This window comes from Diaporthe amygdali (assembly GCF_026229845.1).
Source record: "Diaporthe amygdali strain CAA958 chromosome Unknown NODE_3_length_2959817_cov_65_330692, whole genome shotgun sequence".
In the NCBI taxonomy this organism is placed as follows: domain Eukaryota; kingdom Fungi; phylum Ascomycota; class Sordariomycetes; order Diaporthales; family Diaporthaceae; genus Diaporthe; species Diaporthe amygdali.
In genome coordinates, this window is record NW_026517023.1 from 596,099 (window position 1) to 618,757 (window position 22,659).

General features: G+C 50.2%; 10 protein-coding genes across 10 annotated transcripts; 3 read left to right on the top strand and 7 right to left on the bottom strand.

Annotated features, from left to right (window-relative positions):
• Window positions 1–685: 685 nt before the first annotated feature.
• J7T55_002583 (mid-like nadh) lies at window positions 686–2,315 on the top strand (the record flags this gene model as incomplete). Its single annotated transcript, XM_053137672.1, has 4 exons — window positions 686–739; window positions 823–867; window positions 1,198–2,091; window positions 2,160–2,315. The coding sequence occupies 4 exons, from the start codon at window positions 686–688 to the stop codon at window positions 2,313–2,315; spliced, it is 1,149 nt and encodes a 382-aa protein (XP_052998453.1).
• Window positions 2,316–3,060: 745 nt separating this feature from the next.
• Window positions 3,061–4,963, bottom strand: J7T55_002584 (maltose permease; the record flags this gene model as incomplete). The annotated part of the gene is made up of 5 exons (XM_053137673.1): window positions 3,061–3,641; window positions 3,709–4,015; window positions 4,084–4,332; window positions 4,397–4,657; window positions 4,733–4,963. 5 exons carry the CDS (start codon window positions 4,961–4,963, stop codon window positions 3,061–3,063), a joined length of 1,629 nt encoding a protein of 542 aa, XP_052998454.1.
• Window positions 4,964–7,866: 2,903 nt separating this feature from the next.
• On the bottom strand, window positions 7,867–8,471 carry J7T55_002585 (uncharacterized protein; the record flags this gene model as incomplete). Its single annotated transcript, XM_053137674.1, has 3 exons — window positions 7,867–8,062; window positions 8,257–8,356; window positions 8,459–8,471. 3 exons carry the CDS (start codon window positions 8,469–8,471, stop codon window positions 7,867–7,869), a joined length of 309 nt encoding a protein of 102 aa, XP_052998455.1.
• A 332-nt stretch (window positions 8,472–8,803) lies between these two features.
• On the bottom strand, window positions 8,804–9,677 carry J7T55_002586 (uncharacterized protein; the record flags this gene model as incomplete). Its single annotated transcript, XM_053137675.1, has 2 exons — window positions 8,804–9,297; window positions 9,404–9,677. The coding sequence occupies 2 exons, from the start codon at window positions 9,675–9,677 to the stop codon at window positions 8,804–8,806; spliced, it is 768 nt and encodes a 255-aa protein (XP_052998456.1).
• A 1,404-nt stretch (window positions 9,678–11,081) lies between these two features.
• J7T55_002587 (uncharacterized protein) lies at window positions 11,082–11,981 on the bottom strand (the record flags this gene model as incomplete). Its single annotated transcript, XM_053137676.1, has 2 exons — window positions 11,082–11,603; window positions 11,724–11,981. The coding sequence occupies 2 exons, from the start codon at window positions 11,979–11,981 to the stop codon at window positions 11,082–11,084; spliced, it is 780 nt and encodes a 259-aa protein (XP_052998457.1).
• A 194-nt stretch (window positions 11,982–12,175) lies between these two features.
• J7T55_002588 (uncharacterized protein) lies at window positions 12,176–12,511 on the top strand (the record flags this gene model as incomplete). The annotated part of the gene is made up of 1 exon (XM_053137677.1): window positions 12,176–12,511. One exon carries the CDS (start codon window positions 12,176–12,178, stop codon window positions 12,509–12,511), a length of 336 nt encoding a protein of 111 aa, XP_052998458.1.
• Window positions 12,512–13,606: 1,095 nt separating this feature from the next.
• J7T55_002589 (uncharacterized protein) lies at window positions 13,607–14,068 on the bottom strand (the record flags this gene model as incomplete). Its single annotated transcript, XM_053137678.1, has 3 exons — window positions 13,607–13,714; window positions 13,823–13,891; window positions 13,994–14,068. The coding sequence occupies 3 exons, from the start codon at window positions 14,066–14,068 to the stop codon at window positions 13,607–13,609; spliced, it is 252 nt and encodes an 83-aa protein (XP_052998459.1).
• Window positions 14,069–15,766: 1,698 nt separating this feature from the next.
• On the top strand, window positions 15,767–16,225 carry J7T55_002590 (uncharacterized protein; the record flags this gene model as incomplete). Its single annotated transcript, XM_053137679.1, has 2 exons — window positions 15,767–15,809; window positions 15,936–16,225. 2 exons carry the CDS (start codon window positions 15,767–15,769, stop codon window positions 16,223–16,225), a joined length of 333 nt encoding a protein of 110 aa, XP_052998460.1.
• A 182-nt stretch (window positions 16,226–16,407) lies between these two features.
• On the bottom strand, window positions 16,408–19,174 carry J7T55_002591 (uncharacterized protein; the record flags this gene model as incomplete). Its single annotated transcript, XM_053137680.1, has 6 exons — window positions 16,408–16,794; window positions 16,880–17,171; window positions 17,232–18,446; window positions 18,509–18,607; window positions 18,672–18,744; window positions 19,069–19,174. The coding sequence occupies 6 exons, from the start codon at window positions 19,172–19,174 to the stop codon at window positions 16,408–16,410; spliced, it is 2,172 nt and encodes a 723-aa protein (XP_052998461.1).
• A 930-nt stretch (window positions 19,175–20,104) lies between these two features.
• Window positions 20,105–21,187, bottom strand: J7T55_002592 (asparaginase; the record flags this gene model as incomplete). The annotated part of the gene is made up of 1 exon (XM_053137681.1): window positions 20,105–21,187. The coding sequence occupies one exon, from the start codon at window positions 21,185–21,187 to the stop codon at window positions 20,105–20,107; it is 1,083 nt and encodes a 360-aa protein (XP_052998462.1).
• Between the last annotated feature and the right edge of the window lie 1,472 nt (window positions 21,188–22,659).

A 22,659-nucleotide genomic window follows, 5' to 3' on the forward strand; every position in this document is an offset into this window, starting at 1 on the left:
TGCGGGATGCGCGAAATCTGGATGTGTTGTCTAAGTGAAAATGAGTTAACGAATTAATGTGACCTATGAATCACGTGTAATATCAACGGTTGAAACAAATCCTTTCAGCTGCGCACGAGCTCCGAATCGATCGATATGAAGCGAACACCTCACGTTCCTCGCTTAGCTGTCTAAGATGCAGCGCGACGTCGCGCTGTGACTCAGAGCAAAGCAAAGCAAAGGGCGTGGCCAATGCCTGAGTAAGTACGAAAAACCGAAACGCATGAGCAGAGTTAAATCCGTATTGCGCGTACTTACGCGTATTTCCTAAAGTTTAATCCGACCCTAGTTTCTCAAAGCCTCTGTGCATTGCCCTCCACCTTCCGGGACAAGCCTTAAGTGCGAGATCTCCGAGGCCCGAGGTGGACGGCCGGCCCCTTTTTTCTCAAGCCTTTTTAAGCAAACTCGGGTCCACGTCTTCGGGCTCGGAGTGCGGATGAAACCGCAAATCCAGCTTTTCGTCATCTTATCAATCTGATCAGTTCTTCCCGTGCTTGTGTCATTACCCTACATCGGCTCTGGCTCTCAAGATTTCGTTATGGGACAGGCTGCGTGACTATTTAAGACATCGTTGCTGTTCTTCATCACTGGCATCTTATCGTCATACCTCTTAGGATTCTTCTCAGACACTGGAACGTCTTCGAAAATGGCTTCCGGACTTAGAAATGTTGTGGTGGTTGGTGGATCATACGTCGGAATTGTAAGCGAACGAGCCGATCCGCTACGCATGCTCTCGTGCATCATAAGACAGACCATCGATGGCTAACGAGAACAACGAAGTAGAACGCAGCCAAGGAACTCGCCAACCTATTGCCTGCAACGCATCGTGTAAGTCCATCCCCGTACCTGTCATGATGCAGGCTACTAAACCAATTCTATAGGTGCTTCTCATAGACCCTCACAGCCATTTTAATCACCTTTTCGCTTTTGTAGGTGTACTCACTGCCCCTGTTGCGCGTCACTGTTCCGTAATCGGAGTAGCCTCAACGCGACCCACCCCTGTTCTCATAGCACCTGGGTGCAAGGGTGAGATACAGTATGGAAGTAAACGCGATAATGTCTGAGATTGAGGGGCATTCTTGAAGCTCCTCCTATACTTCGCCTTCAGCACATATCATCTTGGTCGCCCAAGTCGTACAGAAATGCTGACAAGCCTAGCCACGATTTGCCATCCTCCCCGATTATGAGCACAAGGCATTCATCCCGTACTCGGGCGTCTTCAGTGCATCGCCAAACAAAGACCTACACGCAATAGTGCAAGCAAAGGTCGTGTCCCTCAAGCCCAAGGAGCTTACCCTGGACCGAGAATGGCAGGGCTCGAAGCAGCTGCCGTTCGAGTACCTCGTCGCCGCGACAGGCACGCGTCTGGCCTCTCCCGGCTCAATGCCGTCGGATGAGAAGGGACCCGCTGTCGAGTACTTGAAGAAGTACAATCAAGGCATCAAAAACTCCAAGTCCGTGATCCTCATCGGTGGTGGCGCCGTCGGCGTGCAAATGGCGTGCGACCTCAAAGAAATCTACCCGGACAAGGAGGTTACGCTGGTTCACTCGCGGGACCATATCATGCCTGTGTACCACGAGAAGCTGAGCGACATGATCAAAGACAGGTTGAAGGAGCTAGGTGTGCAGTTTGTCGGCGGCTCACGAGTCAATATTCCGGCTGGAGGTTATCCCCTCGGCGGAACCGGCGAGCCCATTACCGTGAGCCTCCAGGACGGACGAAATCTCACGGCGGACTTTGTTGTCCAAGCGACCGGGCAGATCCCCAATACACAATTCCTTCAAGACTTGCCGCCGTCCTCAAATGATTCACTCATCAACCCGAAGAATGGATTTATCCGGGTCAAACCGACGCTGCAGTTCCAAGACCAGGCTTATCCTCATCTCTACGCACTCGGAGACGTGGCAGATTCCGGAGCGCATAAAGCTGCCCGTCCGGGTGCTGCCCAAGCGGTTGCGGTGGCGAAGAATATCCAGGCTATGGTCGAGGGCAAACAGCCCAGCGAAGAGATCGTAGTTGGGCCACCTGGGATCCATTTGACTTTGGGATTGGTAGGTACCATTCAGACTACCCCAGACCAACGCTTTGCATTGACTGACGGATTGCGTGTGATATGTAGACAAAGAACACCATTTTCAGGAACCCTGACACCAAGGCAGGAGACACTGAGCCGTTCATCAACCTCAAAGATGATGGTAGTGCCGATATGAACATTGATGGTGTTTGGGTGAGACGAGGAGTCAAAGTTACGGATCCGAGGGATTATCATTTGTGAAAAGCTTCTTGACCAAGCCGTCACTGTGTGCGCATACTTGAAATATCCATTCTATAGATAGATAGACTCGAGGACGCCCTCTGCTTGCCAGCTAGCTAGGGGTTTTGCTCCTGGTGTGCAGTAGTATGTGTGGACTTTATTCAATGCGACCCAAGCTTTCAGGCGGCACAAATAAGCTTACATTATTTTTATGCATTTTTGGTGTCTATTCCTATCTTGTCGAAGTCCCCGATCGGTTCTGAACGTACCTCCCCTGGCCCGATGAGAACACAATTTCGGCCCACTTTGCTCTCTTAGCTCGATGATCCCGTACACTACTGTACTCCCTTGACCCTTGCTTTCGTGCAAGCTCGGTAATTCGGGACGATATGTTCAGAGTGGCCAATGGGTAATGGCCGTCGAGTTAATTTATTGTTTACAGCCGGACATTTGGACCGAGAAAACGGCCTTGACCAGAAAGATTCGGAGCGGAAGTCATGCTGGCCTCCAATTGTGTCTAAAGTGAAAGTCAGGTAGCCACCTGGATGCAGAACTAAAATACAATCAAGCCACCAAAGGGCGAACGATTTGGTACAGTGGCTCGTTCTACATAGGTAGTCTTGCCCTCATAACCTTGCATACACTCTGCGAGTACCCCGCCCGGAAACGAAAACAGGGTACTCTGCTTTTGTCTTTCCCATTTCCCCTATGCAAAGGTCTAAAGAAGAACCATCCGTCTATAAATTGTCGAATAGTCGACAAAGCCTTACTCATTCTCGTGGACGTCAATGACGGTCGACTTGAACTTCCTGGCAGGAACCTTGCGGTTGAACAGGATGTCCAGCTCACGGTATGAGCGGTCCTTGAGCTCAGGTAGGAAGAAGTAGGCCATGACCCAGCAGACGCAGGCAGTGCCTCCCCAGACGAAGCCGCACTTGCCCGCGACGTTCCACCCGGTCGGGTTGAGCAGCTGCGAGGCCAGGTAGATCATTGGGATCTCGGTGACGTAGTACGCGGCACGGCCGACACCGGTGCTCAGGGCACGGAGGCGGACCGACGACGTCTCGGCGATGATGGAGTACGATATAGGGCCAAGGGTGCCGGCATAGACGAACGAGATGAAGATGCCGAAAACGGCCTGGGCGTAGTTGGTCGCGTTGTTCTGGGCTATCGAGGCGCATATGCCGAGGATGAAGAGGAAGGTGATGTTGGTGGCTGTGCCCCAGAGATAGATGGTTCGACGACCGAACCAAGCGGTGACGAACCAGGAGCCGATGTTGGCAACGAATTGGAGACAGGAGTTGATCAGGCCGAGCTGGAACGAAAAGTTGGTCGACATGCCGGCCTCTGCGCTTGAAAGTCAGCCAAGTCTACTTGAGGGATGTCAGATTTCGGATAGGGGAAGGCTACATACGCTCAAAGAAGAATGTGGCCTGGTTGGCAATCAGGTTGCCTGCAAAGTTCTGTGACGTGTAGATCAAGCACGTAATGATTGTTCGCCTCAGATCGGTGCCCTTGACAAGGTCGACCAGGGAAGGGGCACCGCCCATCTTGGATTCGATCTCGACGGTTCGCTCAATCATAGCCAGTTCATTCTGAGCATTCACCTTGGATTTGCGGCCAAGGCGCTCCAGGGAGCGGAGGGCCTGATCCTTCTTTCCATGACGGACAAGCCAATATGGAGACTCGGGAGCGAACCAGATGATAAACATAAGAGGGAGCTAAAAATGTCAGCTGTTGGAGGCTCGGGAGAAGATATAAGTTGATCTGCAAGGATCTGGAGACTCACAGGGAAGATCCACTGCAAGGCAAGAGGGATACGCCAGGACCATTCATCATTTCGCTGATTTAGGGCGTAGGTGGCACCGCCGACAATAATGCTGCCGATAGACCAACTCATTTGAAGCGTAGCCGTGCAAGCACCTCGAAGAGACAATGGAACGATCTCACTGGCGTACGCAGGGGAGTTCGCGATGAAGAATCCCCAAGGGACACCTTCGAAAGCTTGCCCAATCACGAGCACCTCGAGTGAATTGGCCTAGTTGGATCAGGTTAGGCGACAAGTTCAACGATCAACAATAGAGCCTGCGCGGGCTACTCACAAAGAAGGAGATAAAGATTGTGGCGTTCATAAGCACCAAAGCCAAGAGAGTAGTCCATCGGTAGCCAATCCGGTTGGTGATAGGTCCGGCCAAGAAGACCCCGACAAACGCACCACACTGACCGGCTTGGAAGAGGGAACTCTGCCATTTGGTCTCGATAGACTTCTCAAGAGCTCCAGCAACATGAACACCATATTTTTCCTTGAAAGCGGGAAGCGCAACAAAGTTGCCGTTGAGGAACATATCGAAGGACTCCATCACCTGTCAAGCAAAGATATTGTGTCAGCCGTAAACTCTATACACATTGGGCCACATTCATGGCAGTCTGGGACTTACAATGGTGAAGCACATGATAAAAGCCCAGAAACAAGCCCAAGGGTAGGTCTTGACGGCCTCCCAAGTGCCCATCTCATGCTCGCGGTTCTCGCCATCGAAGGCATCGTGCATCAGGTCCGCGTTGACCAAGACATCGGAATTCCGGACGTTCTTCTCCTTGAGATCCTGGATGTCGACATGTTCGGTCTGAGACGAGTCCTTGCTCGGCTCGAGGTTGTCTTGGGGCGACATGTTTAGATACGCGTGTTTGAGCAACGCGAACGTGAAGAGACAAAAGCCAAGGGGCCAAGAACAGAGGCAGGCTCGGCACGGCCCAGGAGAGCTGGGCAAACTCACATTATCTACAACCTGGCGCCTCACGTAGGAATGCCCCTCGAAAACGCCACCAACGCCCTTCAGTGGGTGGATTTCACCCGCATCAGCCGAGCTTCATGGGAGCCCGTATTTGCAACGGTATGTTATAATTTGTGCGGCTAAGCTGACCCACCGCTGGTTGAGACATCCTCGGCCAGACTGGGCCAGTCTGCACCAGTCCAGCGGGCCAGTTGGGGTTCTCTCCACAGAAGTTGGGGAAAATACGGAGAATCTGGGGGCCTGTCCTTACTGATTGTTTTCCCCATGATGCTACAATTTTACAGAGTAGCACCCTGAACCCTGGACCTGCGTTAGAGTTCGGACAAAGCCGCAAGGGCGCCACCGGACTCGAGGGGATACGAAACAGCCGCCTATTTTGAACTTGGACATGATGTTGGCTATAGTAGATGCTAACAAGTCACAGTCACAATTTCGCCTTGATTCTATGGTGAATAGAGACCGACACGACCCCTTCACCGACTTAAACGCCAAAGCCCTCGTGACTTGGGTCCCAGGGGCGTAGAGTTCGCCAGGGGCCAGCTGACAGGGAGCATCCCCATCGCCGAAGTGGATGTCAGTGTTACCATACCCCAGGCCTATCACAAGCAATCCTTAGATCCCGTCGCTCTGGGTCGCATGAAGAAACCGAAGTAACAAATCCTACCTTGGGTTGGACAAAGAACACGTACCGTCAGCGGGCTGCGAGGCGATCCTGCGCGAAATACAACTCTCCTTCCTGTTTGGGTGCAGCATCAAAGGACAGGGGTCAGACCTGACAAACCGGGCCGACTCCATAGTTTCGAGGTTTTTGCACCCATCACGAGGTCGTAAATGGTGAGTTGCTGGTGCGCTTGTGACCCGATATAAGCCATGTCTCCGTACACCAACATCAGGACGTGATGTTTACCTGGGCTTAGAAAGGATGCTGGCTGCTTACTTGAGCTATGCAGTGATGTTGCGGACAAAACTGAGAGCTGATACGGGCTGCCTGAATGTGTGGGTCAAATGCCTGCCATTGGCTGGTACTGTGGGACAGGAAGAATACAGACGCTACAGTAAAAGTCCATGACTAGATCCGGAGCAAGGTACCCACCGCGCTCCGCAGCTGCGATTCTTGACAACCTTCTTCATGTGCGGATTTCGTCATTGCAACGAAGTGAGAGGCAGAGGGTAGTTGGATTTATGTGCGTTTCAAAAAGCCGCACGCGTAAATGTCAAAATGAGACTATAATATACACTAGTCTCAGTACAGCAACCAACCACATATCCGCACATCCAAAGGTATGTCCCCTAAATCCTACTTCAACCACAGGATGGTAAGAATGGAAACTTTTCATAATTCCAATCAGAATTTCGAGGACCCAAGGCGTCACGGTGAGAAAAAATGACCAAAATACGACATCGAGGCTAGAGATGCCTCTTTCGCAGTAATATTTGAATGTGATTGCTTGCATAGGGAGTCGAACCCTAAGCTCAACCTTGGAAGGGTTGAATGTTACCGCTACACCATACAAGCTAATTGTTGAGCAGAGGGTTGACGGCGAGATTATAATCCATTGCTGACTCGTAGGGCGCGATCCTCCGGCCGGAGTAAGGATACGTTCACGAATGGAGGCCCGAGCTCAACCTAGGGAGAATGATACTGCTACACACCATAGTCCTCACCATGCTTATATATCATGCTGACCATTACCAAATTGCAAACATATCTTTATATATACTATAAACTACGATACTATAGTCCATATAACATTATATATTTCTATTTCAACGGTCTTTCTGGTATAGATCAAAGTCCATCAGGAAATAATTGCTTGCGAGACAATCTCCTGTGGGAAAACTGCTTACAGAACAAAATCATATGGATCAAATTCGTATGGAAGTAGTCTTCATGGGATACTCTGCTATCAGATCAGCTGTAGGATAACCGGCGGGATAAGTGACAGGCTATATGATAGGATGACCATCTGAAAGATGGCTTGCTGTAGGACAGCAGAGTCGGTCATTTCTACTTAGGACCGTTCGGGCTCCTAGGACGAACAGTAAATCGTGCACCACGACGATGGGACCTTTCATTGCTTTTGGACATGACTGGACTCTTGAGGAAGCTCGCAGATGCCCTGCTGTATGCTAGCTATTGTAAAAGGCTGGATCCATCGACAGAAACCTGTTTGTAGGATTTTGAGTTAAAGTATGCGAAATGAATGTGTACATTGAGATAGAAGTCAAGAGTTGTCAATTTGGGAAAACTTGCGAGATTGGGATCAATGAGGTGTTCTATCTCCTGGACCACGATCGCAGGGTACTAGCCAGTAAGGAAATAGGCGCATATGACAACAAAAGCTTTGCTAAATTGGACCATGGGTTGTACGTTTGTTTGCACGTATGCTTGACGATCTACGATGCAAGCCTTCTAGCTTTGTTACAGGTTCAGTGCAAATATCTGTCGTCAATCACGTTAATGCGTCTTCCTGCCGCCAACCTCACAACTTAATCTCGAAAAAATGGTTTAGACGAGGTGGCCTCAAAGATACTATCTGTGGCTTTTAGGCAGCCCCCGCCATACGAAAGTGTATCCTCATGGGCACTCCTTCTATGATGGCTCTCTGCTGTTGAGCATCTCAGAGTTGACTACAGGATGCATTCCTCAATCTTTATCGAGGCAAAGATTTCCCATAGCTGTCCAGTAAGTACCCCCTTTTCACAGATCAAAATTGTCCCCATGAACTCTCACGTCATGCCTGTAAAGGCCACCTCCAAGCTGCACTTTGCCAGTGAAGTTAGGCCTTGCGGCTAGAAGCATTGCCAGATCGCTTGGCTTGTATCCGACCTTCGTAGACAGCCCAGGCCCCAGAGAGCAGTTCCCGGTCATGACCCTGCAGGAGCTCCTGGTCCATGGTGTTAATGAACCGCTCGAGACCGCCCAGGCCTCCGGTCCACTCCATCGCCCGGCGCTTGAGGCCGACCATGATGGGGCTATTTTATCTAGTCAGAAATTCCACGTCGTTGTCGAGACCGAAAGCCCGCAGAGCATTAAGGGCATGTATCATATCGACGACGTTGCGTTGGGGTTGATCATGAAGCTTGTTTGATCCTGTTTGCTCTTGGTAAAAAACCTTCCACTGAAACTGCCCTACTTTGTCTTATTGCTTATGTCTTCTACAATGTACTTGATGCTATGGTTGGTGACGAGCTTTATGGAGTCAGGGAGAAGTATGACGTCTCTGATGGCCGTGGTAAATTTGAAGTTCTCGACGATGTGAGGGACATCTATTTGCGATAAGTGATTTGTCTAGGAATAGGAGTGACGGATCTTGGATGTTTGGAAGGCGAATGAATGTAACTCTGCAACTGAAGGAAGATCGTACTTACAGTGGTGTAGCATGGCGAGGTTGACATTCTCGCAAAGTATATCATCAGGTAGAAGGATGATGTTTATATATCCCCACAAATTTAAGGACATTACTTATGTATTAGGACAGATTAACCCACGAACTCTTTAGCTTGATGGCACCCAGGATGCATTCAGTATCCTTTGCAATTTTATCAGGCGGAGAGGTGTGCCGGTTGCCACCTAGGTAATCTGTCTATCCTCCCACTCCAAAAAAAGAACCGATGACAGCTCTATGCTTGCGATGATGTCTGAGATCGCCGTACCTTGAAGTCTTCTGAAGACTCTAGGAGGCTAAATATCTCCACAAAATCTTCTCCAAGTAATCAAGCCTTGCGCTTGGACGCAACGACGGAAGACTTGACCCGAATCCACTCCTTCCAAACTGCCCGCGCCTCAGAGAGAAGCTCTCGATCCTGTCCATCCAACAGCTCGTTGTTCATAGTCTCGATGAATCGCTCAAGGGTCTTCGGTCCTCCCGTCCACTGCTGGGCCCGGAGCTTAAGTCCAAGCATGATCGGCCCATTCTTCTGCGCCAGAAATCCCGCATCGTGATCCAGTCCGAATGCTCGCAAGGCGTTCAAAGCATGGATCATATCGACCACATTGTATCGAGGACGAATCATGTAGAGGCCATCGTCCTTAGGGTTCTTGGTAAACGCCTGACTGTGGTAGCTTCCCTTCTGGATCTCCTGCTGCATGCTCTGGATGACCTGCTTGAGACCTCGCTCCGTGACCCGGCTCATCTTGTCGGGGAGAATGATCATGTTGCCGAACTCGGTCGAGGTGACGTAAAAGTTGTTGACGATGGTGGGAATGTCTGATGAGTGTTAGCCACGTCTTAAGCAAGCAGGAGTATTGTTCTATGGGTTTATTGAGGAGGTAGATACGGTTAGCTTCGAGATATGGGAGAATTTGATGCTTACAATGACGGAGCATAGCCAAGTTGGCCTTCCCAATGAGAACGAGCGGGTTCTCCACAGGTCCGTATGCGATCTTGACACGAGGTTCGCTCTTCATGATTGCAAGACGGCTGTCGGAGTTGAGACCAACGATGTGGCCCTGAAGAGCAGGAGTCTTGTCATCCACCTGCTCAGTAACGGCGACTTGGTCGACTGGCTTCGCAGCCTTGGCCGCCTTGGCCGCCCTCGCCGCGTCCATGCGAGCTTGGGTATGGGCTGGGAATGTGATGTGATTCATCTTGCTGTCGTAGTTGTGTTATTGTGGATGATGTTGGTAGAGGATTGATGACAACAAATTGATGAATACTGACAGGCTTGAGTCTGGTTGACGTATCCGACTGGTGTCAATGTCGAAGGTGGTTGATTATGAAGAAGAAAAGAGTTGGGAAGTGGGAATGCTTCTTGGGTTTAAATACTTGAGGAGAAGGTGGCGTCTGGCCTTCACTGATTGAGATCACATTGAATCAATATCTGTGAATATTAGCATTCAATGAAGCCCTGTGACTGGTTGAAGCATTTACATCTGGAATCTGAAGGACGCATTGTAGTCCAAGGTATCCGGGACCAGCCACTAAATGACGCTTGAGTACAGTCACTCAGTGCGTAGCGACTTGGATACACTTGATTCTGTCACCCTCAAAGTTGCAGCGTTGGCTAAATTGAGTACCATTGATCCATCTTTATATAAGCAAGTAAGTAAATTGTAAATGCGGATGTAGCTCATGGGCTCAACTCAACAGCCAATTCACTTCTAAAACCATGCTTTTTATATTCACAGTCTTCTCTACAAGATACATCTGATGACTCACAGTATGACAGCAGCAGCACCTCACATAAATAATTCAATTCAACAAACAAACTATGCGTTATGTACTATTGTGTTTTTATGGAATATAGGCACCTCACCTCTCATAATGCGGGTCAACTTGTTTGCAAAGCTTCAGCTCTCAAGTTAGCACAAGTGACCACATAACAACGAAGTTTGAGGGTTTTAATTTAGTTAGTATTCTTGAATACTCAATATTGTGTCGCCACCAATTCGTATCCGTCAATCGTTTCCATGCATCTCAACAACTGACCAAACACCCAATGATTCAGAAATCTAGCCCACATGTGAGGATAGCGTACATTAACTTAAAGCAAAGCTCTGACACCTAATTTGGTTGAAACCCGTGTACGCACTTGCTTCTCCGCTCTTTTTGAAATTCAAAATACGATGCTTGACGTACGTGAATCTTCATATCCTATGACAGTGGATTGATTAGAAAGGTGGATACTCTATGTGAGCCAGGCCGGAGGGAATCTCGATTCCCGTGACTTTCTGTTAAGAAAACAATGGTCATGGATCGAAGACCATGAATTGAAGATCAGGCATTCTCAAGGTAGCCACGGTATGCCTCTGATATTCACCGTATCAAGCTCCATTCGAAGGTCATTGTAGACGTATGTGGGAGGAATGTGTGATTCAACTATGAGCATGAACTTGTGTCCAAAGAAAATGGTAGATGAAAATTAATCATTAAAAATTACTAGGTTACTCTCAGAAATGAAAGAATAGAACAACGGGAACGAAGCACTATTCGACAAAGACTAGCCCAAAGAAATCCGCGAAGAGCGCAGCCTATTGCTCCGTCGTCTCCGTCTACAACATAACTGTGAAGAAGAACGAGAGCATGACTATCGTAGCACCAGCGAGGATCCCAACATTCCTGTCCGACGCATCAGACTGGACATAAGTTGGCTGAGCCGCTCCAGTACCCGTGCTGGTGCCAGGAACTGGTGCAACACCAGGAGCTGAGCCCGTCGCGGGTGTGGGGGTAGAGCCTGCTGGCACAGTACCCGGACTTTGTTGGGGCCCAGGGCCCGGCTGAGGACCAGAGCTTTGCTGAGGGCCAGGGCCCGGCTGGGGAGCAGGGACTGGGGCTGGCTGGGGAGCAGGGGCTGGCTGGGGGCTGGAGCTTTGCTGAGGACCAGCACTTTGCTGAGGACCAGCGCTTTGCTGAGGACCAGCGCTTTGCTGAGGACCAGCGCTTTGCTGAGGACCAGCGCTTTGTTGGGGGCCAGCGCTCTGCTGGGGGCCAACGCTCTGCTGTGGCACTGTGGAATTCTGGAATGTCGGCTGAGGTGCTGGAAGAGGTGCTGGGGTCTTCTGGCCTTTCGGCGTCTGTTCACACGTTTGGTTTCGTTAGCTGAGCTTCATCTAGACGGCATGGGAGAGGTCGGATAGTGAGAAGAAGGAATAGGATGCTTGTGTGGCAGGCTGAAGAACGATAGCGGTGCTCACCGTCGTAATCGTGCAGGGACAGTTCGTCACAGTGATCATGGTAGGCTTTGTGGCGGTGTAGCAAACGCCATTGACAGTAATGACTGTTGGTGTAGGGCAATAGGTCGTGTAGGAATTGACGACTGTGACGATGGTACCGTTGAAAATCCCGGGTACAATAGTGGGAATAGTAGAGTTGACAAAAGGAGCAGGCGGTAGACGTTGTGCCGTCGTAGAGGTCGCGGCCCCAAGGACAAGGAGAGCCTTGAATAGTTGCATGATGTCTGTCCCGGCTGGTATCAAAGATTGAAGTCTTGAAGGTGTTGATTATACAAGTTCAGGAGTTTTGACTTTGGCGAACGAATTGAAGCTGTCGAAACACACAATAAACATAACCAACGGCGAAAGGCTTTGCAAATATATATATAAATCCTGAAGCACTGACGAAGCCTAAAAATATATCTCACGCCAAAATGGTCACGACGAAAGCAGCGGGATTAGACAAGCTGATCTTGAAATTTGAGACAAGGCATTGTGCTAAACTCGGGACGTTCCGGTGGCTCCATTCCAGTGCCTCATTGCGTACAAGTCACATCCACATGGCCAACTGGAAGCTAGCGCGATGGGCACAGTCCCTCCAGGACGGGACTGAGGCTAAGGATCTGCACAACTTTACCAACTTTTGCCTAGGCGACCTATCTGATGGCCGTTTGCGGTCATCAATTGTGAATTTGACCCCGAGCTACAGCAACACAAACACCGACCATGTTCTCCACCGCGACATTATTGGCTTCAGAAAGTCCTTATGAATGATCTTACGTTCGATTTTGGGAGGGATGGGGTAAGGGCAGAAGGCTAGTCTGTTCCTCTGCCAAGATGATGGTGTTGATCCTCAACAAAAAGAAATACGATTCCGGAAGTGCCTGGCTTATCAGCCATACCTTGTTGCAGAAAGCATCTGAGTCAGGCATTGTTTTTCATGCTTACAGTTTGGGTCTGTCTGATAGCCGCCGAGTCAACAGCCCGGGCAAAGTTGACTTGCGCGGTTTGCATCAAAGTGCACGTGCATGCTCAGCTCTCACACAACGGAGGCGCCGGTCTCCGTCTCAAGAATCGATCTTAGTCCCGGCAAAGGATCGTTGAAAGAGGCATACAAATGCACTTCCTGTATTGCAACGCATTTTGCCTGCGAAGATTGCCTGTTTTCCTCAGAAACGCTGGGCTCAGATGACCTCGCCACGGAATAAATCACAGTCCTGTATGTCTAAGTATCACAGTACATAATGTATCGCTCATGCCAAAAGATCATGAGCCGATCTGTGCGCAGAACTTCCGAGGTCCTTGTTTTGGTCCCAGAAATCAGGCGTAGAGGCTCGCTACCTTGCTGTTTGCTGATGATTTTGGAACTGTTGGAGATCCTAACTTGCCTGAGGAGCTCAATTTTTGTTAGCCCGTGTCAAATCAGTATTTGGTTCTTGGCTTCTTCATGAACAATAAACTTCCAACCAATGACCTTTTCTGTGATGCTATCTGTACCAGTCAAGAATTCAAAATTCCAAACGTCAGAGCTTTTCAGCCTCTTAAGAAGCACCGGGGACTTCGTTTGGTCCTCTGTTTGTGCTGCTGCTGCTCTGGGTGACCCGTAACGGGTCCTGTATTCATGCGTAACAACGCAGAACCTATTTACTCACGCCACAAGTCTGAGGCTTCGTCATAAACAAGTCTAATCAAGAGTTGCAAGGGTGTCTTCAGGTTCAGAGATACATTGGCTGCGCTATCAAGATTGTTTGTGTTCCTCAGGCGCAAGGGTACTGCCATTCACTCTACCAAAACATTCGGTGCCATCCCAGATCTTCCAAATCCATCTTTATGGCATCCCAGCGGGGTGGAACTCGGTCCCATCTTCACTCGTTGACATGACCAGCTGCGACGGCCGCGAGGTAGTCCTGATCGTTCTCGAAGACAACGGTGTTCTTGTCCGCGAGACGTGCGTCGGAACAGCAGGTGTTGAACTATTATTGGCAGGATTAGCGATTGTTAACGAATCTGAGATTCCTGTGCAAGCAGGTGCTTGGCAGGGAGGGACTTTGTCGCGGTGATGTGGGAATAGAAGTACATACAATCGGGCTAATGCAGGGGTTCCAGCGGTAGCACTCCTCAAGAGTACAAATGCCGCAATTCGGCCGGCACTGCGATAATTGTCAGTAATGCTTAATCTTGAAGTCAAATCTCATCTCCGTATAATGAGCAGACATGTCGACCGAGCAGTGCTATTTCGAGGCGGTACGTACGCAAACGCCGTTGGTGGCAAGGGCCGAGCCGACAAGGCCAAGGCCAAGGACAATGAGGTTGCTGATCAGTCTCATGTTGATGATGTTGATGTTTATCTGTGCAATATCTTGTGAGTTGTTGCTTGAAGGAATGGCTGAGAACAGTCCAAAGTTTGGAAAAGTCTTGATTTTCCTGAATCTTATATTAATTGAGTACGGGGGCAAGTGTGTCTCTTGGTTGTGACAGACACAGCGGTCAACAGGGTGAATATCTACTGGATTCACCAACAATCAAATTCACCTTATATCATTGAATGGACAAGCAAACGCCTTGCTGGAAAACCCCAAAGAGCTGGACAACCCCGATGTCGGGTCTGGGTTGAAGTCCAAATTGGTGTGAGAATGCACACACACCGAGTTTATGCCAGCTCAAATAGAAGAATACCAATGTGTCTCGGAGGCTGGAGTTGAGCGAGAACCTCAAGTAAACAGGTTTTAGTCTATTTCGCCAATCACGCAAACGGACAGTCCTTGGACAGCTGTCAGACTACACACGTTTGTGCTGCTTTTCTCCATACAATAGATCGAACACCGTCCACCATCATGTGCGCACATACGGCGAACCAAGAAAGGAAGAGTCTACAGGAACAGTGATATGAACTTCCAGATTTGAGATCTACCTATCGAACTCCACAGCTACCTACTCTTCCTGGCATCCTTGGATGTGATTAAGGCGGGCTCGAGGAGCATCATGTGCGGTGATCATCACAGCGGAAACTCTGTTGTACATTCTTTGTGCTGTCATTTGAACAATACCATTGTAACTCATCCATTCATAACAATCGCTTGCATCAATCTGAGTTCGCAAGACGCAAGTCCAACTGGGAGGACTAAAGCATAGGTTAAGCTTCAAACCCAGCCAACGTTGCCTCCGATATCTCTATGGCTGAAAAGCCTTCACTCATAGTTTCAACGACTCAAAGAGAAAATTTCAAGGGATCCTTGGATTTCTGCAAAGATCGCAATAGTCACACACAGTCGTTTGCATTCTCGTGAGAACGTGCGCATTCAGACGCGCGTCCATGTGAGTCACAAGACCAGACATCGGTCTGTGAAAACGCTACGCAAAGATATGGGTGTCTGAATTATACACCGATTCAAGCAAGACGAAAGTAAAGTAACGAATTGTGCCTTGCGCTCTGCTGAGGTCTGCGATTTGGATTTCTGGTCTATAGCAAGCTCCGTCCCAGGCCCCTTGCCGGTGGCTTTCAGCCTCGCAAGAAACATCCTGACGGTATTCTTAGTCGTTAAGACCAGCGATCCGCGGCATACATTCGAGTTTAGTCAGAGTTTATAATCCGTTATGAATTCCATGCATGTAAATTGTGGAGCTAATCGAGCAAGCTGGAGTCGCAGTTCAATGGGACTTGTAATCCTGCGAACACTGCCGAGGCCAAGTCAGGTTAAAGCCTAGCTAGGCGTGCGCCCTTGAGATTCCGTTGACCTGGGGCGGCACGCACTACGTTCCACCTCGACCTATGGTATTTGTCATCTACTCCACGCCAGTATCTCGCGTCGAGCCCAAACGCCGAACAGCTATCGCAGCTAGCAAGGGTGTCGGGGTGTAAAACATAACAGGTTGCTCTTTAAAATGCGCCTGCCGAACAGGCTCAAACATGCAATTGATTCCAATCACATGATAAAGGATCATTTTGATCGATTTCGAATGAGCAGCTCACTTGTGACTGCCTATCAACAGTGCCGCCATCAATCGCACTCATTTCATATCCCACAATGTCAGACACATCATCGGCAGACCAAGGATTCTTGGTAACTTGTCAATGCAACTACATCACCTTCCATACACCGTCGAAACAGCCCCTGCGTGTGGCGAGCTGTCACTGTACCTCATGCCAGAGACAATCGACATCCGCTTTTGGGACCTCTGCATTTTTTCCCACAGACGCCTTCTTGTCCAACCTGACGCAAGAGGCCAAGGATAGGATGCAGTTGTTCACTCATCCAACTGACAGCGGCAACACCATGTACTGTTACTTCTGTCCCAAGTGTGGGGTGCGACTCTATCAAAACGCAGGGAGGCCTGATGGAACTCCTGGAGGCATTGTCGCTGTCAAGGCTGGCTGTGTGGAGGGCTTGGATTGGAAAGACGTGGTCCATATATGGACGAAGAGTGCCGTTGTCCCAATCCCGGAAGGAGCAGAGCAGTATGAGAAGGGTCTGACTCTTCCATGATGGAAGCACGTTAGCGGCAAGGTGGATGTGAGTCTCCTCGCGGATGATGTGACGTGGGTAATAGAGAGACCTCCGAATTGGGCGGCTATGAGTGCATTGATTCACACTGTCCTAGGTAGAATCAGGTTTTTGAAATTCAAGGTCGTATGAAGCCATCCTGCAGCTTGGCGACAAGTTCTAGTTCAAAGCTCATTGGTTCCGCCCATCAGCGGAGGTGCCTCGAAGTGGAATGTATTTAAGAGGTCGAAGTTGAAATATCCGTCAATGGCATCAATGTCCGAGGAGAGGTCAAGGTTCAAGTCGAAAGCACCCTCTGGTGCCGTGCTCGACGGCTCTACTGGCGGCGCGTTGAGGGCATAATCCAACACATGCTGGATAACGGCCTTGCAGGAGCTGCACAGGTCACCATTGGGCGCCGACGGGCTGACCCAGTCTAGGAAGCCGCTCAAGAGGCTTAGTTGCTGGATGATACCGGAGCGTGTGACTCCTCGAATCGGTGTGTGTTGAAGGGACGGCTTGAGGAGTTCGTTGCAGAGAACTCCACCGGAGGGTGCTGCGAAGGCCATGACCTGTTTGTGGGCAGTCATTTGTCAGCTTCAACCTGAACGATGTGGTCTCGGCAGGAAAGAAGCCGTGTTGGCTTCTCTAACTCACCAGCCATTCGAAATCCCCGTGGAGCCCCGCCAGTCGGTCCATGTGTGTCCAGAACACCAGCGTCACCGACACCATTTCGAAACTAACGCTCAGCAGGTCGGCGTTGCTGTCATACCCCCATTGGACCAGCAGACGTGAAATCAAGAACATATTTTGAAGATGTTCGAGGTGTATCAGGATCTTAGTGTACATCTCTGAAGCCGGAATGCTCGGGTCTCTCACCGCCTGCGATGAGTATTTTAGAACGCTCGGTATTCCAGCAAAAGCCGTGTATTCGTGCTCTTTCAATGCCCTTGCGCAGTTCAATTAGCATGGATCGTTCTTTTGTATTGATAAGCACATTGCATCTTACAACAAGGCGTCAATGGACGTGTATACTGGGTTGCCCAGAGCAACCTCCATGATCTCATCCTTGATCCGTCCAAGTTTTGTCCTCGCCCGCACAATCGTCGTGGAGTAGTACTTTCCTTCTCGATTCCAGCCGTTCTCATCCAATGCGTCGACAGCCTTTGCTATAGTCTCGCGGTCCGACAACAGCGTCTCGTCGCACAAGTCCAGCGGCAGTGGTGTCAGCATGTACTTCCTGCTGAGCAGCGGTGGCCGACCGCTAAAAGAAGCAGAGACCTTGTCAATCACGAAGATCTGCGAGACAAGGCGTCTCTGAACCTCTTTAGCAACAGTTGGTACGTATGGGCTTTCATTTTGCAAGGCATGCAGACCAAGATACGTCACCAATGCGACGTTCTCGCCGTGTAATCTCCAAAGCGATGGAGCCGCGTCGCCCGCAATCATTGAGTCAAGGATTGCAACCTTGTAGTTGAGGTACAACAGAAGACTGTTCGGCGTACACCCTTTGCAAAGCTCGACGCAGAGTTCCGCAGCTTCTTTGTATACCAATGTCAACTTGGCTGGGCCCACATCCGGCTTTCGAAGTTCAGGACGATGTGGGTGGTCTGCAAGCGCGGCGAGCGCCCAATACGTGAACAGTATGCCCATGCTCTCCCACCGCATATGACGACCAGAAAAAGATGAAAGCCATGCCTCGGCCTCAAGCTCGTCCTCAGACCATGGCTTGGCTGTGTTTGAAGAGAGCAGGTGGGCCAGTTCCTCAAGCTCTCTGGGCTTTCGTGACCTAAGCTGACGACCGAAGACAGAGTGCAAAGCTTCGATGACACGCTTTGCACCTAAACGAATCCATCCGTCGTTTGGGTTGATATGCTTTTCGAAGAGGGAAATTGCAAAGTCCTCGTCAGGTATGCGATGAAGCACAATTAGGCTGGTCTCGAGTGATCGGGGCGACAGTACAATTGTGGTGGCATCGGCGTTGCCATTCTCTATCGCTGAAACTGGAGTACTTTCGCTTGCATCCGTATTAAAGCCCATGAGCGGGCCCTTGACAAGTGAAAGACTGTTCTGCGTCTCTTGATATACAGCAGAAAAGCTGGTAGACCCCAAGTAGCCAGGGCCGGTCTCCGAAGGATGGGGCCTCGAGTCGGGTGAATCTGACAGCACATTAATACGAGGCGATGTGGTACCGCTGTTTGAGCCTGGGGATGGCCGTGCACTTCTATGTACTCCAAAGTCAACACTGTGGCGTCTTTATCATGATCTGGACGTCCAGACGCTCACCTCACAGCCCTGAGCGAGCTCCTTGGGCGATCTTGCGCGGGCTTTCGGCTCGCCTTTTCAACGCCCAGGTACACACAGCCACCGTGTTTATTGCGGGCCCTACACCGACGACAAACTGGGAAAGCATGGTCGCATGAGACTTTGCGCTGGCGGCAGGGCTCACAGGCCTGCAGTCTTCCGTTTCGGCGACGACCAGGAGTGCCGAGCGCCGAGGCTGGTGTTGAGGACGGAGGTGGCTCCATAATACGGTCCCAGTACGTTCAGTACAACGATACAAAGCCGATGGGGTGTACACAGATTCTGATCAGATAAGATCACCAACGATTAATGGCCCGTTAAGACCACGGCAAGCAGCTTGGCCGATGTGGTTGTTAGAGAAAGAGGGAGCATCGGTTCGTGCCGTTTGGCTGAGAGCGGGGCTCGGCTTGACCCAACGTAAAGGTTCTCGGCACTCGGAGTAAATTCTGTGTGACCTCCACAAGCCCGCCTTCGGAGATCCCAGTGCCCCCTCAACTATCCACTAATGGTTGGAACAAAGTGTCTAACTTGTTATAACATACTGCCGGTGTTTTCTACCTTTGAGCCTGTATTATGGTCCGATATTGATACGGTGAACAAGTTCTGATGTATGCCGACTGGGTTGGCGAAATTCGGGGGCGTGCTCATTTTGAGTCATTATCACTTAGACGCGCCCTAAGTTTGAATTATGACCCGTCTTACTTGCAGCCGGCTCTCGGATGCCAGCATGCGCCGCACATCGGTAAACTGATCCAGTAATTGACGTTGACATCGACAGGGCGTGTCAGATCTAGTTCTCATCGGGATAGCCAGGATGGCAGTCTAGATCTGAAATGGCCTGCACAGGATGAGTGTGGTTGCATACCGTATGACTCTTCAAGTGACTGCGCGTCTCACTGCGCGTGCGGATTTCTAAATATATTCGACGCCTATAAGTTTTCCATTTCCTTAATTCTTCTACTTCTGAGTTTGCAAATCCGCTTGTATTTTCACCCTTTGCCTCCTTCGACTGCAGTATTCGAAACCCTGTACTTCGTACCAGTATTAAAGCCCTGTTTCTAGTAGACACATCAGACATGCCGGACTTCTACGACGTCGCAATGTTCTCAGCGGCCCTTGAGAAGAAGCCGCATCTGCTTCCGAATGGGACTCGAAAAGCAGCCTCCAAAAAAGAGCCCACATATAAAGCCGCTAGGAGCTCTGAAGAAACGTTGGTGGAGGCCAACTCCACTTCACCGCTCCAAAAGGAGCAATCTCCAGGTAGCGATGAACTCTCGTCACCGCATCACCTTTTCCTTAGCTAATAGAAGCTGCAGAATCGAAAGCAAATAAGTCAAAAGCTGCAAGGGATTAATGGAAACATGGTAGTACTAAGGGTCTTGATTTATGATTTCACGCACATATTGGCAGGCGAGGTAAAGCAAGAAACTGGCTTGGAAGTCCATCTAGCAAGCGTTTACAGGCAAGACGTAGCGATGCAGTATATTTCAAATTTTAGACAATATTTCGTTTAACATATTTTCCGTGCGCCTTCTTGCCTGATCTGTGACTTTGCACTCGCATGGATCGATCATGCATCTATGCTGACAACGGAGGCACAGTCACAACCTCGGTCCCATTCATTGTGCCGCCTCTGTACGCATACGTGAAAGTCCATCCGGATGCCGCACCACCATGCTCTCCCCGGTTATTGACAACCACAATACCTGTTGATGCTGTCGGATACTTCTTGATCATCCGCAGAACAGCATCTTCAGCAGCCTCCTGAGGCGTCATGCCCCGCCGCATGCTCTCAACAGCCTGATAGCAGGGCAAAAAGCGCATCATAATATCGCCATCGCCCGTCGCGCCGCACCCGCCCACCTCTCCGTCGACGTATGATCCGCTCCCTGTGATGGGCCCGTCACCAACTCGTCCAGGTACTTTATGCGACGCACCGTTGGTTGAAGTCCCAGCTGCCATCGTCCCGTCGACGTGGATCGCAATCATGGAGATGGTGTCGTGCGACCTCCCCGCCGATGTCTCGTACGCGATAGACCTCCTCGTCTTGAGCTCCACCTCCCTGGTTGCGACCTTCGGCTTCGCGGCGCTGCTAGGTGTAGCAGGTGCGTACGGTCCACACGACGCGCTCGCGTCCGGCACCAGCAGCCCAGCACGATAGTTGGGCTGGCACCCAGCTGCCCTCCACTCATTGCATTTTGCCGCGCTATCTGCAGTGGTCAAGTTCTCCTCAGTGAAACCGCCGAACCCAACCGCAAACTCGGTCGCCAGGTCACCGGCGAGCAGAGTATGCTCGGTGTAGTCCAGCACGAGCCGAGCCACGGCGATCGCGTCCTTGACGCGCCTGAGCCCAGCGACCGCGCCGGATTTCATGGTCGTGCCGTCCTGAATCATCGCGTCCAGGGTCGTCTCGCAATTCTCGTCGGGCGAGCCCCCGAAGCCCACACTGCCGTCGCACTGGTTGCGCTCACAAGTCGCGCAGCCGATCTGCACAGCGTCTAGGGCGGATGCGGAGGTGGCGACCAGGGACAGGTAGGCGGTATCAGTGGCCGCGGTGAAGGGACCGCCCCAGGTGTTGATGACCATTGGCAGGCCCGGCGATGCCTGCGCTGCGGTCTGAGCGGCCCTGAGGAGGGCGATGAGGGCGACGTAGAGCCTCATGATGCCTCTTGATTGGGCAGATACCTGATGTTGTTTTACCTCGGCAGGGAGTTGAAAGTGAGACAAGCTGAATTGAGTCTGCAAATTTGGGTAAGGTGGTAATTCATCTGTCCGTTTGCATACCAACGGGATTGCTATGCCCATCACACGCTAGACATTGTCAAGAGGAGATGTGATCGTCCTTCCTCTTCCGGGTCGAGGGTGGTATTGAAAGTCTTGGAATCTCGGGCAGCTCGAAGCTGTTGACAACAGCCTGATAAGGACAGTGTGAAGGTCAAATGCACTGTACGTGATCTGCTAGAACTCTGGGCAAAACAGAGGGCACTTTCAAGATTCCGATTCGCAGAAATCTCAAAGCCGCGGGTTGGTCAAGTCTCACCAAATTTCTCTCTAAGTCACTGAACAGGTAGTATAGATGAAACAGTCCAAAGGCGGAGGAAAATGCTAGACTGCCCGAAACTTGAACTCGGATCTACCTTCCCAAGTATGAAATACGAGGGTATTTTTTCATGACACCACCATACTACAAACCGCAGAATATCGATGGATATATTAAGCTGACCTTTCTTCCAAACCAATATCATATACTTATTCCTTGCTCAGGAGGGTGATATGTTGTGACAGGGACCACACGAGGATTTCCGCCATACAGGAGGTAGGAGTGTAGTGAGAGAACCTTGATATCAGGTGGCTCAAGCTGGCGGCAAAGTTGAATATCTACTATTCCCCAACTTTACCAGTCATAAAGACGTCCATTTTCTCCCATACTGACGTTTCTACCTGTATGTTTTCATTATTCTCAACCCACAAAGCGAAATTGGCGACCCCGATATAGCTTCACGGCAACTACCTTGCCGTCTTGAAGTGAAGTCCTCTTAGCCGGTATGATAAACCACTATATTCGTACCTTTATCGTCAGCTAGTCCATTGAATCAGTCTACAGACGCTAACAGCTAGTGGAGGCTCGAAGGGAAGCTGGAATTCTGACTGAGCAGCTCCAAACCAACAACAAAGTAAAATTTTCAAATGACCCGGAAGAAAAAAACCCATAACTGGTAAAATAAATCTTTCTCGAAAATGTTGCCCGCGAAAGCCGCGACGTTAAGAGACATCGATCTCTCAGTCTGACCGCGTCATTATGGGTCCAAGGCCCGTCGGATGAGGATCTGGAGGAGGCCCTTGTTGAATATCCTTTCGGCAGCGGGTTTTGCCTGCTATAGTTGCTAAGAGAATAGGAATCTGCGTTAGGGGTAGCTGATCGATCACATTGGCTGAAGTACTTTGGCATACGCCGCGAGCGGAAGTCTCCATTGATAATGGCGGTGTCTTGAGTCTTTTTTATCACGACCACCGCCACGCTCATTGAAAACTCCGGAGGCCTTCAGAGTTTAGACGAGTACTGTTTCTGGAATAGCTTCTATTGTTTGACTAGAAGGTAGTTCGAAGACTTTCGTGGATCTAATACTTTGACT